Here is a 14,955-nt window from a genome sequence, read left to right as displayed (position 1 = left end):
ATTTTGTCTACAGCTTCTCTCCTATTTCCATGTTCTTCTCAGTGGTTCTAACCATTTTGTTAAATGCAACCAAGCACCTTCCTCCTCTTCAGCACCTCAGGACTGCTCCCTCTTCTGCAGGTTCAGCACACCTCAACTGGGACAGAATCTGGATTGTACAAAATCCTTATTCCATTGTGTACGCTCAGAAGGAGAAACAGGTTAATCCAAATTACATCAGCTTTTACAGACCTCCTTTGCCTTTCATGTCGTGCTGGAAAATGAAGTATTTTCCATTATGTTTTGTCTCCTTCGTTTCATTTTCCCTGACTCATATATTGATGTCAGATGACAGTTTGTGTCAGTGCAATTTGCTCCCATGGAAATGACTCCTGCACACATGCGCACGGCGCCCGACTCCTCACTCCTCTGCTTACATAATGTGGGAGCTGTCAGAGCACTACCCCAACATTGCCCATCTGTCTATTCTCTCAAAGTTAATGAGCCTTTTTCTTCCTGCTCCAGGCATATTACGCACCCTGACTTATTCATAGATGATGTCTATTAAAATTGTCAAATGCTTTGAAAATTAAATTATTTCCCTAAATAAAGAGCCTGCTTCTAATCATATTGAAGAGATGTTTCAACACAATTGGCCTGTTTTCTAGTGCAAATCAAGACTGACTATACTGAGCTCTGTCTGGCCCCCTGGGCGTTGTCATTTAATTGAAAATACTTGTGACTTACTATAGTGTAAGAGCTCAGATGTGTCCCCTAGCTTGGTCTGGGAGCAGCATCACAATGCAGAATTTATCTGGAATAAGACATCCAGATTAAAGTGGCCTCTTATGGTATGAAACAGTCAATGTGTGATAGGGGAGGAGGCAGGTATTTGTTTGCTTTTGGAGTGATGGAGCATACAGAAATCCCTTGCTTGCTATATCTATAGCTAAGATTATATTTGTCTCGTTCATGTCCCACTTGTGCCTACATATGGCTCAGATGCTGAAGTAATTATCTTTGTTTCCGACTGATAAACTCATAGTTTACAGCCAAATTCTTTTAGTTATTCATGGCTTGTGTTATCATAATTCATTATTATTTGATTTGTTCAGTCTTCAGTCATTCCAATTTTCCTGTGTTACATTCCAACCTTTAATGATGTGGGTGCTGAATCTTGGTTTTGAATTATCAATATATTTAATTCCCAAAGTAAATGTTTTGGTTAGGCAACATTTAAAAACAAGCAAAAAAACAAAGACCCCCTAATTTACTATCAAGATCAAACCTTGCCAGCCTCAACAGACACCTTACTTCCAGAACAGGGTTTGTTTTTTCAGTCTAATCCATTTTCATCTCCTTTGCAGCCAATACCATGGCAGCTTCACAATTGCTCTATTCATCTTGTTCTCTAGAGTTTACATAATAACTTCCCTGGTGACACCATATCAAATGGTTTAATGAAGTGTGAGTTAGAGACACTGCCTTTTTTTTTTAGTTTTTATTTTTATTTTCCTAAAGAATGAGGTGTTACAGAACAGATGAACAAAATCCCAAGACACAAAGTCAAGACTTACAATGTACATCTGGGAAACTCATGCTGCCTTTCACAGCGCTTTCCACACATTTTTGTGTCTCAAATTTTCCTTTCAAATCTGTTCTGAATTTTTCCCTGGTTATGGTCAAACTAAGAGGTTTATAATTGTGTGGATCATTTTCTATCTTTAAATGAAGGCATCACACAGACCAGTTGCTTTAACTGTTTCAGTCTTGTCTTTGTCTTTTTCCTGTTTTTTTAAATACCAGTTTTTAAGAGTTTTATTTTTCACCTACTTTTATCATTAGAGTTTCCCTTAGTACATATTTATCAAAATATCCAGTTATATTATACATGCATCAGAAAAGTCTTGGCTTTTTTAATATATACTGTCAGCCATCCCCTTTTGGGTTTATAAGGAAAAAATAAAAGAAAAGGAAATTAAAAGGAAAACCCCCATATGAGTAGCTATATTTTCTATGTAATTATTATATCAACTGTTGCTATGCATAAGATAAAGTCAATTAACTTATGAAATTTTCAATAATACTTTCTCTGACACTGCACAGGTATGTGAAAACATATATTTAATTAAGCTATTACAGCAAAAGTCCATAGCAATTTGTCAGTTCATTAGGCACACTTTTTATTCTGCTTTGAGCTTTGTTTTCCTTTTCCTTGGCTTATTTGATGCTGCAATTTATTCTTTTTAAAGACATTCAGACAGCAATGACAACAGGAGAGGCGCTCTGTAACCTATATTAAGAGTGCACCACCACAGCAGGGAGGAGACCTGTACTGAATAATATCTCCTTGAATTAGAGAGTTCTGCAGGCTGGGGTGCTGACAGGGAAAACAGATTTAGGGGAGAAGCTGTTTCAGCCTGTGAGCCCCATGGTGAGCAGCCACGTGCTGGTGATGTACCAGGCTGTGCAAGGGCACCAGGGCTCAGACTGCCCGGGCAGAAAAGGGGAGATTTTCCCCTGGATCTCGTGTGGGATGATGGGCAGGGTGAGCACCATGTCACTGCATCAGAAATCTGTGTCTTCTCTGCAAGATGAGGGATCCCATGGCGTGATTTCAGAAGGCACAGAGAGCTGGAATGGAGAGAAAGCTCTGAGACAAACATCACGGGATTTCTTGCTTGATTAAGAAGTTTGACTTATTAAGTAATGAGTGAGTCACCAGCGCTCCCCCAGGCAGGGGTGTGCGTGCTCTGGGTGCGCTCAGGCTCTGACTCACAGCTGCTCAGTGCTCACCTTCTTCTGTCCATGCTGACTGCTGCTCTCTTACTGCTGCAAACTGTGCACAGCCATTAAAGTATGCCAGCCTCATTGACACTGGGTGTGATATTTCCCCTAAAACATGAATTGGATATAAATCACTTGATGTTTATTTTTTATTTAGAGGTGTGTACGTATTTAGGTGTGTTTTGCTGTGGTTGTGCTTACAGCTGTAAAGTTGTTCAACCACGCGTGAGTAGAGCATTGTACATCAAAAACTGCTGAAAATTGTGGAGTCTTCTGGCTTTTAAATAGGCCTGGCCTTAAAACTTGCAGAAGTTAAAGAAAGCTAAGCAAGTGTTTTTGTTGCTTTGGTTAATTATGTTTAATTTTGGGTGAGTGCTCACTTGCAGACTTTATTGATATAAACAAAGAACTGAAAACATTTGAGAGAAGAAGAAAAATTGGTTTCCTAGAGAGAAAGAAAGTTTAAAAAGAGTAATAAAAAATTTAACAGTAGTTTAGTACAAGAGCCCTGAAAAGCTGAGTGTAAAAAAGCTACCACACAAGATTTTTCCACCAGTATCACTCTTGCTGTTTACCATATAGTGCAGATGAATTAAAAAGGGACAAAGGGAATATCACTGTACACCAGAGGCAGAAGCCAGGTCCTTACAACCAAAAGAGCTGCTCTGGGAATCCTGTGGACTCTCAAACCTCCATGTGCCAGGGAGCAAATACCCACAATATTGTGGCATTAAGGGTATAAAAGTTTGGCAGAAGATAAATGTCCCTATATAAATAAATAAATGAAGATAAATTCAGGTTATAGCCAATTCAGACTGTGGGGCCGGTCAAGCTCAGTAGAACTTTCAGGAGCACAGCTGTACAAATAGTGCAGCTGTGAGTCCAGGAATATGGGTTTGATTGCATTTAATAGGACTTTGCATGATCCAGATTCATTAATAATGTGATTTATTGAAGCAATAGGAAATCAGAGTCAGGATTGCCATGACAAATGCACTAACTGCAGAGACTTAATATGTGCTTTGCATTTCAGCCACTGGGGACATGTGTATTTTAAAAAAAAAGGAACAAAAAAACAGAGAGGCAGGTTGGAATTATATCTACTCACAGAAAATATGAACAACAGGGGTATAATCATTTCAAGAAGTTGGGACAATGTGTGATGAGATTCAGATTTATTCTGTTGTAGTATTTCTGCATGTCTGAGCCAAGAGAGCAAGTTTATCATTGCAGGGAGTGGCACAGTATCTGCATCTTCTTGTGAGGTTCCCAGGTGCTCTTCCACAAAGGGGAAATAAAAAGGATGCTGGTCTTACTGCCAGAAGGTAGATTAAGATCTTTCTGTGTGTTTGTATTGCCTTGAAATGTCTGGAAAAGAAATTAATGCCTTTCTGACTCAGTATGAAGGAAGATACAGAGAGGGAAATTGATGCTATTTGCTTTTGGACAGAATGGTAGTGATTCATTATTATGACCCTACAAAATATCATGGCTTGAGCTCGTATCTGAGAAAATCCATTTTCCCCTTGCTGTGAAAAAATGAAATATTCTTTTTTTTAGTTTGCAAGTAATTAAATAGGTATTTTCTGTGTCAGAATTAAAAAAGACTGGTGAAAAGCTGTGTTTGGGGAGGTTTCCCTAAGGTTTTATTAAGTGTTTTTTACACTGATTTATCTCCAGTACCTGTTGGGAAAAATTCCAGAATTTCTTGCAAAACAGAAGACGAAATATCAAATTCTTCCTTGGAAAGAAAATCTCTAAACAAAGTGCTAATAATATATTCCCAAGTTCAAGAGTAGCTCAGGAAAACAGTCAAATTAGGCATAACTTCTTCTCTGGATTGCAACTTCAGTTAACTTTGCAGTGGGTATCTACAGAATAATCATTGAGTTTTCACTCCATTCCCCACTGCAGTGACTGTGGAAACACTGCCTCTGTGTTGGCAGTGGAGGCTTTCAAAAGACAAGGAGGTTTCCTGATGCTGCCAAGTGACTGAAACGAGCTGGGGCTTTCCAAAATTGCCACATTTCAGAGTGTGCTTGAACTGTAGGATCCTCAGACATGTGTGACCTCAGCAGGTGTCCCAAGGTGAGGGGCTGGCACCAGTGTGTGCCACTTTTGGGTGTGATGGGCACGAGATGGTGCAGCTGTAGGGCCCTGGATCCCACAGCAGGCACACTCCTCACAGCTCTGGATCCCACAGCAGGCACACTCCTCACAGCTCTGNCTGGATCCCACAGCAGGCACACTCCTCACAGCTCTGGATCCCACAGCAGGCACACTCCTCACAGCTCTGTGTTCCCACCTGGCCACACACTTTTATTTCTGTCCTTGGGAAAACCAAAGGGGAGAGGATGTGCTGGTCTAATCCTCAGTTTGAGCAATAGGGACAAGCACAGGCTTGTATCCCTCAAAAGCATCCCCATGCTGGGCAGCTTTGCTCAGAAGTGCAATTCTGATCCAATTATAGAATAATTTAAACTGAAAGGGATTTTTTGAAGGTCTCTAGTCCAACCTCAAGGTGCTCAAGGAAGAACTAACTTCCAGGTTAGGTGGGGTGTTTGTGGGTAGATCTCAGCTGTGTTTTGAGCTTCTGCAAGGATGGAGATCCCACATCTCTGTGTCCCACTTGTCTGACTACATGCACTGAGATTCATCTATTTTTTTTCTTACTTCATACGTTATTTCCTTAGCTCTATCACTGTCACAATTGTTTCTTGTTTTGCTGCCCAGCTTTTGGAGGAGTCTCCCTGTGTCTTCTCTAAGTACCAGCAGGTAGATGTAGGCAGCAAATACATCCCTGTTCCAAGCTTTTTTTCTGGCTTGAACCAAACCCAGTGTTTAATGTGCTTCCTCCCACATTGGTCATCTCCATTGGACTTGCAGCATTCTCACTTGCTGCTTAAAAATAGAACTGTACAGAAATAAGGATGTTTCCTAGTGCTGCTACAAAAAGGAGAAAGATGAGTTCCAACTGCCCAAAATACAGAATTCTCTTAATATAAAAATATGACTTTATTGAATCACTAAAATGAAAGTGGCCTTTGCAAGTTTGCCATGAAAATCTGTATTTTAAAGCAACCTTCTGTTCCAAAAAAAGTGAAAATTAAATTGGCAGTGGATTAAAAAAAATAATAAAGATGCAAATAGCAAGAAATGCAGCTTTAGAGTGAAGAATGAAGCCTTAAATCTGCCTTCTTGAGCATAAATTGTGTATTCTATTATATAATTTTAAATTATTTGCCATTTTATAAAGGCCTTCATGGAGCTATAAAAATTTATGTCATCTGACTATCTGGCTCAGATAGTTGTGAACTATCTGCAACTGTTTTCCTGTCAAAAATTGCAGTATTGCAGTTCAGTTTAGTTGACTTCAGATTTATTTTTTCCCTGATGTAGGTCTACCATCAAAATCAAGGCTGAAGGAAAAACTGATTATCTAAAAATGTTCTTTAGCAGCTTGTTGGCTTTCATCTGGTTACTGGGGAGATGTGAATGTGACTCAGGGAACTGGACACTCCCAATAGTTTGGGAGGAGAAAAGCCTCTCTTGCATGTGGCCTTTGTGCTCATGATGCCACTGGATGTTTCTTGTTTTTCTTGTGGGGAGGGAATTGCTGAAAGTCATCACTTTTGATCATTAAGTACTTGGGGGATTTTTACAGCACGACTCACCATGAATTAATGTATTATCCTCAGTCTGCCTGAAACTCAGGTTCTTTTTTTGGGCTAAACTGACAATCCTTGATTTCTTACCCAATTTCTAATGCACATTGTTAACAAGCAGGGTGTGAGTCGCAGAGGTTCACTCAAAGATTCAGGAGAGCTCAGGAGCCCTGCAGTCTGCCCAGGAGGGGCAGGATCCTGGCTGGGGGCCAGGGAGCATCTCAAGTTCTCAGCAGGCAGCTGACTCTCTCCAGGAAAAAGTGCTCTGAGCTTTGAAGGATAAAACAACTAAAGATGAATGCATTTAATTCAAAGGAAAAAAATAATTGTGTTTATTCCCAGAAAGGTTTGGGTTTTTTTTTTTTCTTTTTAGCAAATGTAATGGTGGTAAATACTCCCAAATACATGTGAGCCCCCCCTGTGCTGGCTTATTAACCATTGTTGCTTCTGTTTCCCTCCAACTTAGCCTTCTGGAATATCCAAAAACTCCAGCATGCCAACCTCTGCTTTAAATAATTCATGTGTTTCTTGATAGACAAAAATGTTTTTCTCCCTTCAGTTTATTTTAAACTGGACTTAAAGACTGAAGGGAAAGAATGTGCCAAAAGAAATAATTCTTTTACTTTTTAAAAAAGTAGGAGTGGCATAGAAAAGAACTTGGTTTTGTTCAATGTTTAAATTATCATTTTAAGGACTGTCAGTAGTAGATTGAACTGGAATTGATGATTGACCACAAAATTCAGTATATGTACTTTGATGTTAGCTACTGGAAAAAAAAAAAAATGTGATGGGCCCATGTTTCAATTTAAAATTATGGAGATGGTTCTTAAATAAATGCAGAATCCATGAATAAATTGTGAATTATTTTTCTGGTACAGTGGTGTGCTTAGAAGACTGTAGCTGAAGGAATTAGTCATAAAGTTTTACCTTGAGGAGACTGAGGGATGCAGTAAAAATGAAAACATATGACTTCAAGCCAGGATCTGTGTAAAATAATAAGAGTATTAACAAAGGAATAGAACAGTTAATTCTGAAGGTGGAACCCAGTCTTAAGCATTCCTTTAGTCAAATTCCCACGTGATTTTTCAAACTGAATATGCGAAATGCAAGAGAGAATGACTCTACTCACCATTTCAGGATACAGACCTGAGCAGTTATAAAAATAGACATTTTTAATTCAGAAGCCTTATCTTGGAGTTGTTTTTTTGTGGTGTGGTTTTGTTTGGAGGTTGTTTGTTTGCTTTTATGACCTAGAGTTAAGTCGTGTCCTGTCCATGATCCTTTGGCTGCCCAGCATCTCCTTCACTGTGGAAAGGTGATTTGGGAAAATTGTCATTTGGAAACATTACTTTGACTTAAAAGCTGTGTTTTGGAAAAAATATTCTGAAGTATTTAGAAACTTTCTAGAGATCTTTTTTTTTATTATTGACACCAGTTAAGTTGGAAAAAAATAAACGGTCCAATGACCACTTGTTCATTCATCTGCATGTGCAGCTGCAAAATTATTTTCTGTGCCCATCATGCAAAACTTCGTCCTAAATATGAGGTTTACAGACCCTCTGGGAGTAATTAACTACAAAGCAGAGGCAAATCTGGGTTCATTGTAGGAACTGCTCATTTAAGAAATATTTTTGTGCACAAAGCCCATTATCAAGGTTCCAAAACCTTCATTAATGTTAAACATTTTATTATAGGACTCTGAGCACTTCCTATTTAAATGAAATCTGATGTAATCTCATTAGTTACATCTAGCTTTTGATACCTGGACCACAGTAAATTGCTGTGTCAGATGTGTTCCACAATGCATTCAACAGCTAAAATCTGGCTTTTATTTTGATGTTTATTTAACAATGATAGCTCTTTTCCTGTGGGCTGCACAAAAAGTTGAGGATGTGTTCAAAAGAAGTTACCTGCTACTGATTTTATCCTACATACTGTTCCACTTCCATACCAGTGCTCCACCAAGTGCTTTCCTCCTGTGCTTTCAGCCCTGTGCTGCACGTGGTTGTCAGGAGCTTAACTCCAGCTCAGTGGAAGTGCAAAGCAAAGCTGCTGGTTTTCACCAGTTGTACAGGATTGGCAGTCAAAATTATTGAGTTCCCAAGGACATGATTTAACCAGGACTGGGGATACGTGCCCTCAGCTTCAGTGGGTGCAGGCATGTGCCTGAAGTCAAGAGTACATTTAATTTACCAAATTAGCTCAAAGCATGAGGCTGAAGGACTTCAGAAGCAGCAGCATGATGATCTCTGGCCTGTGTTACATGGGCACTCAGGTTATAATCACACTTGCCCTCACTGTCAGCTACTTTGTGAAGTAGCACAAATCATGTGAGATGCTGTGAGGAAATCTGTCCCCCCAGTGTGTGTGGGACGAGGGTGTTGGGACAGTGGTCCTGAGCAGACTGCTGGGATTGGGCTCACTGGCCTGGCTGTGTGCTCACGCCCAGCAGGAAGCAGTGGAACAAAAGCAGATGAAAAGCAGAAATAAGTGCTCAGTTTTTATGAAAGGTTGCCCTTTTTTTTTCCTCTTAACTCTTTGTTGTCTGTCTTGTCCAGGAGGATCATACAACATTGCCTAATAGATACTGCTTCTTAGCCACCATTCATTTCCCACGAGAAACCAAACTACAACATTTGTTATTGTAGGAAAGTTAATCATTTAGATCTGAGGGTTTTTACATCACCTTCATTTTAACTCAGAATATGTAAAATATATCCAAACCCTTCCATTTAAGGTGATGGATTACCCTGTGCTTGGCTGCGCTGTCTGGATTGGTTGGAATTTTTTGCAATTACTATTTTACACAGCATCAGAGTATCTGTGAAGTGGATATCAATTGAAACATATTTTGTTCTTCAGACTTGCTTTTGCAGGTTTCACAAAACATTTAATTAGTGATAATCAGCTTTTAACCAGCCAGAGCACACCGATGCCTCTCTCCCCCATGATTGTAGGCATAGTCTGTGCTCCTCAGATAAATTACTTGCAGTCTGGATAATGTCCTAGCCAGCAGGAAGGGGAAGAATAAGGATGTCAGTTGCATGGGGAGTAAAGAAGGTGTTGTGTATACTGTGGTTTCAGTGAAGAATATTCTTCTCCTTTTACTTTTCAGAATGGTGAACTTGGAAACCAGCTGGAGATTGCAAAGTCTCCTTTCCCTTGAGGTTGGTGGTCAATGGTTGTCATCTACCACTCCTAAGGACACTAGAAGAGCTCCACGCTAATTTCTGTAAGGTCTGCTTCACTATGGAAGATCAAATGATTTTCTGGCTCAGGTTTCGTGATGTTCGGCATCTGCCTTGGACCTGGAATTTGGAAAAGGGATCGTCTCTGAGGCACGGTTAAAAGACAGAGAAACCAGCCCCAGACAATGAGCACTTTAAGTAGCACTGGAATATTACTCAGCTTAACAACAGTGTCTGTTACACTGGATTTTAGTTTGCACGGTGGTCTGATGGCTTGGTCCTTAAGCAGCAATTTGACTCTGAACCAGAGTTTGCCTACATCTGATCCTCTCAACACCTCTGAGAAGGGCGAAGTCTCTCGGATGTCCGTGAGGGAGAAGAATTGGCCAGCCCTCCTGATCTTGGTTGTCATCCTGCTGACCATTGGGGGGAACATACTGGTAATTATGGCTGTGTCCTTGGAGAAGAAGTTGCAGAATGCCACAAACTTCTTCCTGATGTCGCTGGCAGTAGCAGACATGCTGGTGGGTATCCTGGTCATGCCCGTGTCGCTCATTGCAATCCTGTACGGTAAGTGCCTTCCCTCCTAGTTTGAATATTTGCTTTTGCAGGGAGTCCCCCGACGCTGCAGCAACCTGTTGTGCCTGATTTTCCCTGTGCTGATAGCTTTGGGATTGTCCGTGTGTCCTTGGTCATGTGTCTGTGCTGAGGTTTGTTCTCTGCTGGGAGCAGAGCTTGTGTCCCTGCTGCCAGGAATGACCCGTGGATAACGTCAGGCTGGGGGGTTCTGATTGCTGAGGCCACCAAGAGGATCTGAGACAGCAACTCAGCTTTTTACCTTTCGGTTGGATTGCCCCAAAACTGATCTAGGACACAAAAGCTCACAGAAAAGCTGAGGAGAGAGTTCATTGCTCATGACCTACCCAGCTCTAAGCCAGGTCAGGATGTGTCCTGGAGCTCCCACTGCTGCCATCAGTGGGATTTGAGTACAAATGGGGATCAGAAAGTCGGTTTGCACTAGTAGATTTGGCATTCAGATAAAAGCCTTCACTCCTGGTGTTTGTACCTCAGCTTGCCTTGTGCCTTCCAGGGGGTTATTTTGCCTTTCAGTGCCTCAGTTTCCCTACCTCTAACCTGAGAATATGCTCTGTTTTAAAGCACCCAGAGGCCTGCCTGTACAGGTGTAAACATTTATTTCTCCCCATATTGGGGTCAGTATGTTTGCAATGGAGTGGGGTATCTTTACTGTATTCAAGTGTGGAATCACTGTTAGCACTTCAAAGAAGTAAAATATCAAATACATCTAACTTTCATCTAGCTGAGACTCCAAATCCCTTTGTTCAGTATGGTACTAGGAGTCTCCATCCCTGGACATTTCAAAGGGGTATTTTGTTCTTTGTATCTCTGATCATCATGTTTGTATACTCATGTATCAATTTTATAATCTGTGTATTTCAAAGACAAAACTTGTTAATTTTTGAAGTCTCTTTTCAGATTTTCCTAGAATGGTATTTTAATATCAATATTTCTTGGAAACAAATAATGCTGTTTACTTACAAATTTGATTAGAAATTGGTTTACTGTCCTATAAAGTAAAACATAGGGATATTTATCTGACTTCTTCACCTGCCTAAATGAGTAAGTAAGTCTGGCAGAGATTAATTTCTAAAGCACATTGATCAAGCATGCATCATTCCAAAGCTTATATAACTTGTCCACAGTGAGTTAAATCAATATGTGATTTAGGTACAGGCCTAGCTATGGAGATCTTATGCACAAAAATCTTTTATTTTGAACTGTCAGAATAGTTTCATCTCTAAATCTTGTGTGTATTACAACATGTGTATTTTATTTTTAGCATTTTACTCCAGCTCCCTGGAGCTTGAAAGGGAGCATATAAATACTGAATTATGTGACAGACCTCCACTTGCATAAATTCTGTGTTAGCCAGTGACTCTAAAAAGGTGAATTTATGGAAGTGGTCTTCCTACATTCATACTTTCAAGGTCTTTGGAAACTAATAGAAATGGATTTTCTGTTCTGCCCAGAAAATGATTACTTAAGGTAGTTTAAAGGTGTAAAGCATGCCACCCTTTTCACAGCAAGGAAATATCACTGATTTGAAGAGGCATTGTAATTATTCCCCTTTTTTACCAGAAAACCAGTACTGGCTGTTGATAGTCCAAACATTTCCCCACAGAAAAACAGTACTACATAGATTTTTTTGGCAAAAACTGTAATTTCAGGACAGGCATGGAAAATTTGTGGAAAAACTTTGAGAAATTAAGCTGCTGGGGCAGTGCTGGGTGCTGGCCCAAAGCAGGCATGTTGCCTTCAGGCTTTGGGAGGGAGGGAGGAGGAAAAGTTCCATTTGGGGAAAAATAAGCCCCAGAGGAACTTGTGGCTTGATCTGAGTAGGACCCCAGTGAAATATATTTTTAAATATTATTTAAGCTAGAAATTGTGGAAGTAAGGAGGGGGAAAATGTTCTTACATCAGCAGAATGCTTGTGAGATAATGAGGGTGCATGGCCATGGACTGAGCAGGGAGAGTGTTACTGCTTGGAAACATCACTATGAATGTTCAGTCATTTTCAGTCTGTATATTTTACCTTGTTCATGCCATACAGTCTACATAATCTTACACTGGGCTATTTCAAAGTCTGCCACGTGCTGTGCTGAGAAGTGTATGCAGCACATCTCTTCCAGATTTGTAGAAGTCACTTTTAATTTGTGTAATCAAAAAGGAACTTTAAAAAATACATATAACAAATAGAAGAATAAAGAAATTACTTTTGAGTTTCCACATCAGCTCTCTCAGCCCCAAAGATAAATTCTGGTTGACAGAGTAACTCATTTCAGAGCAGGCTCATTTCCTTACTTTTGGGCTAATAAGGTAAATGAAGTAGATTTCACTTTGAGCATAACCAGAAAATTGAATACACACCCTCCACAAATAGTTCTGGCTTTTGGTGGTTTTCTTAATTAAAAGAAGGAAAAATCAAGTTGTAAGTTAATTCAAGAGTCTTATTATAAGGGAAGGGACAGCAAGATGCAGCATGATGGATTTTCCACCAATTAATCAGGACTTGGATATATTTATCAATTAGTCTGTAAGTGTCTTACAGTAATCGATGAGCTGCATTTGACAACTGAGAACATTTTTTCCTGGCATGCAGTTCCTAAAGAACTAAGCAAATTAGTATGCTAATTAATAAGCATGTATTGGGGAGAATAAATGAGAAATGTACACAGCATTTCATCTCAATGGAGACATGCCTGATTAATTAAGAATACTGGTATTTTTATAAAAATACTGATAGGGCACCAGGTATCTTACACATGATGGAGCTTCAGACAGTGGGTGGGGTTGTCTCCTCACCTCTGAGCACTTTAGGGACAAGCAGCAGTGGGTTTGCATCATGTCGTGTGTTATGAGCAAGAAAGAGAGGGCTGGTGAAGGAATGCAAGAGAATCTCATCAGCTGATCTGAGTGGATGTTGCAGAGGATATTAAGCTTTTTTGGTTCTTGCAGGAGGTTCACAGCTGCCAATAAGTTGCCAGAGTGTGGCCCAGAAGCAGCCAGCAGACCCCTCTGTGACTCCCAGCTCAGACTCTTCCCTTTGTGATGCTGGGGGGCTGACGCAGCTTCCAGGGGCTGGTGTTGGACACAGCATTCATCAGCCCCAGCTGCCAGAGCAGATTTACACCCACATTATTGTTATTATTGATAATTACCATCATTATGGTGTGGTGACAGAGATGTGCTGAGTGCTTGGGCAGACTTTGGTGCTGGTTTCCCTGCAGAGGGAGGAAGCAATGCAGTTCAGCACGTCGCTGTGACGTTCAGGTACCTAGAAATGATCAGGCATTTTAAAGACTGTATCAAGTCATGGGTTTAAATTTCTCTTGACTACACCAAGTTCCAGCTGACAGCTGCATTACTTTCAGAAATTATTATTTATTCCTGTTAGTTTTAAATGTGCAATGTTTCTGTTTGTGCTAAGTAACCACTACAATCTATTCTTCTGCTAGGGTGTGAGTGAATGGAAACTCCTACACTGCTTCCACTGTGTCATAAATTCAGAGATGGGATTATTTTTTTCTCTCCAATGACACCTTTTACCTGGGGTGTGTGCAGTGAAATTTATATCCAGCAGGAAGTGTTAGTTTATCTTTTGCCATTGGCAGGATCCATGGGCTGCTATACTGCATGCTCACCCAGCAGCATTTATTCTTTCCAAGTCCCTAAGCTTTCTTGTAATCTCAGCTAACCCAAATAATTCTGTGAAATCTGAAAACCTATTACATCATTATTCACCCTCTTTCCAGATTATTAGATACATAGGAAACTTTAGTTGAGATATTGAGTGTCCTGTTACTGAATTTTCTCCACATGAACAACAGCCTCTTTACCTGATGTGACAAATGGGATTAAGTTGTGGCATACCTGTGTTGCTGTTGGGAAAGAAAGCTCTGTATGATGTGCCTAAATCCATAGAACAGCTTTTCTGCTACCCAAGGTTTAAATTGTGCTTAGAGTGAGAGGAGGGGGAGAATACTAAATACATACACTCTGTATCTCATTGAATATAGGGCCCTGGTTGTAAAATAGCTTGAGGCAGCTAAATGTAAACTTGCAGGATTTTTCAGAGCTGCTGAAAATGTGCCACCCTATGATGATTCTCTGCTGGATCACGTTTGGAAACAGCATTGAGAACCTACACAGCTTTGGCTTGCAGTGTTGGAAAACTGATGGCTTCTGGTCAAGTGAGAGTCAAAGACTGAAGAGCTGAAATCAGCACAAGAGCTCAGGACTGGAGAGGGTGATAATATCTGTCAAGAGGAGGGACTCATGCTCCATACCTTTTCTCAGCAGTGATTAAATCTATTAAACCTATATTTGCATCACCCTCTTCAAAAACATTTGAGTCAGAGCTTTTAATTGTAATATTGAAAGCTGGATTTGCTCCACACACATAAATTTCCTCTTGATTTCATTTTTGATTTTGTCTGAGATTATCCATCCTTTATGTCTGTTTTTTTTTAAATCTACTTTATTTTAATTTTTTTTTTGTTAGACTTTTAATGGTGGACAACAAAAACTGGAAGCCAGATGAGTGAGGAAAGTGTCATTATCTGAGGAATGCAAAGCACTTTGAAGGAAAGACCACATTTCTCCATGGTAGTTTAAAGTCATCTTCTCACTAGTCTTATTAAGGCAGAATTGCTTTTAAAAACTGTCAGAGCAATTTAACTTATTGTAGTCTTTTGTTTTTCTTTCTCATTATTTTGATGTGTGTTTTTAGTGACATCTTGTCTGAAAATCTCCTCAAG

The 14,955-nt window shown here is 40.0% G+C and overlaps 1 protein-coding gene across 17 annotated transcripts in view; it reads left to right on the top strand.

Moving 5' to 3' along the window:
* Window positions 1-14,955, top strand: part of HTR2C (5-hydroxytryptamine receptor 2C) — a 140,111-nt gene that overhangs the window by 81,202 nt on the left and 43,954 nt on the right. For all 17 annotated transcript variants that reach the window (XR_004497235.1, XR_004497228.1, XR_004497229.1 and 14 more), the window contains one exon: window positions 9,547-10,189. Coding sequence is in view for 6 of the 17 variants with exons in the window: in XM_033514025.1 (XP_033369916.1) it covers window positions 9,805-10,189 (385 nt within the window). In the remaining 11 variants the exon portion in view is untranslated. The remainder of the gene's footprint in view (window positions 1-9,546; window positions 10,190-14,955) is intronic.

The sequence above is a fragment of the Parus major genome, chromosome 4A (assembly GCF_001522545.3).
Source record: "Parus major isolate Abel chromosome 4A, Parus_major1.1, whole genome shotgun sequence".
In the NCBI taxonomy this organism is placed as follows: Eukaryota; Metazoa; Chordata; class Aves; order Passeriformes; family Paridae; genus Parus; species Parus major.
Note: the sequence above shows the minus strand (reverse complement) of the source record. Positions and strands in the feature narration are given on the sequence as shown.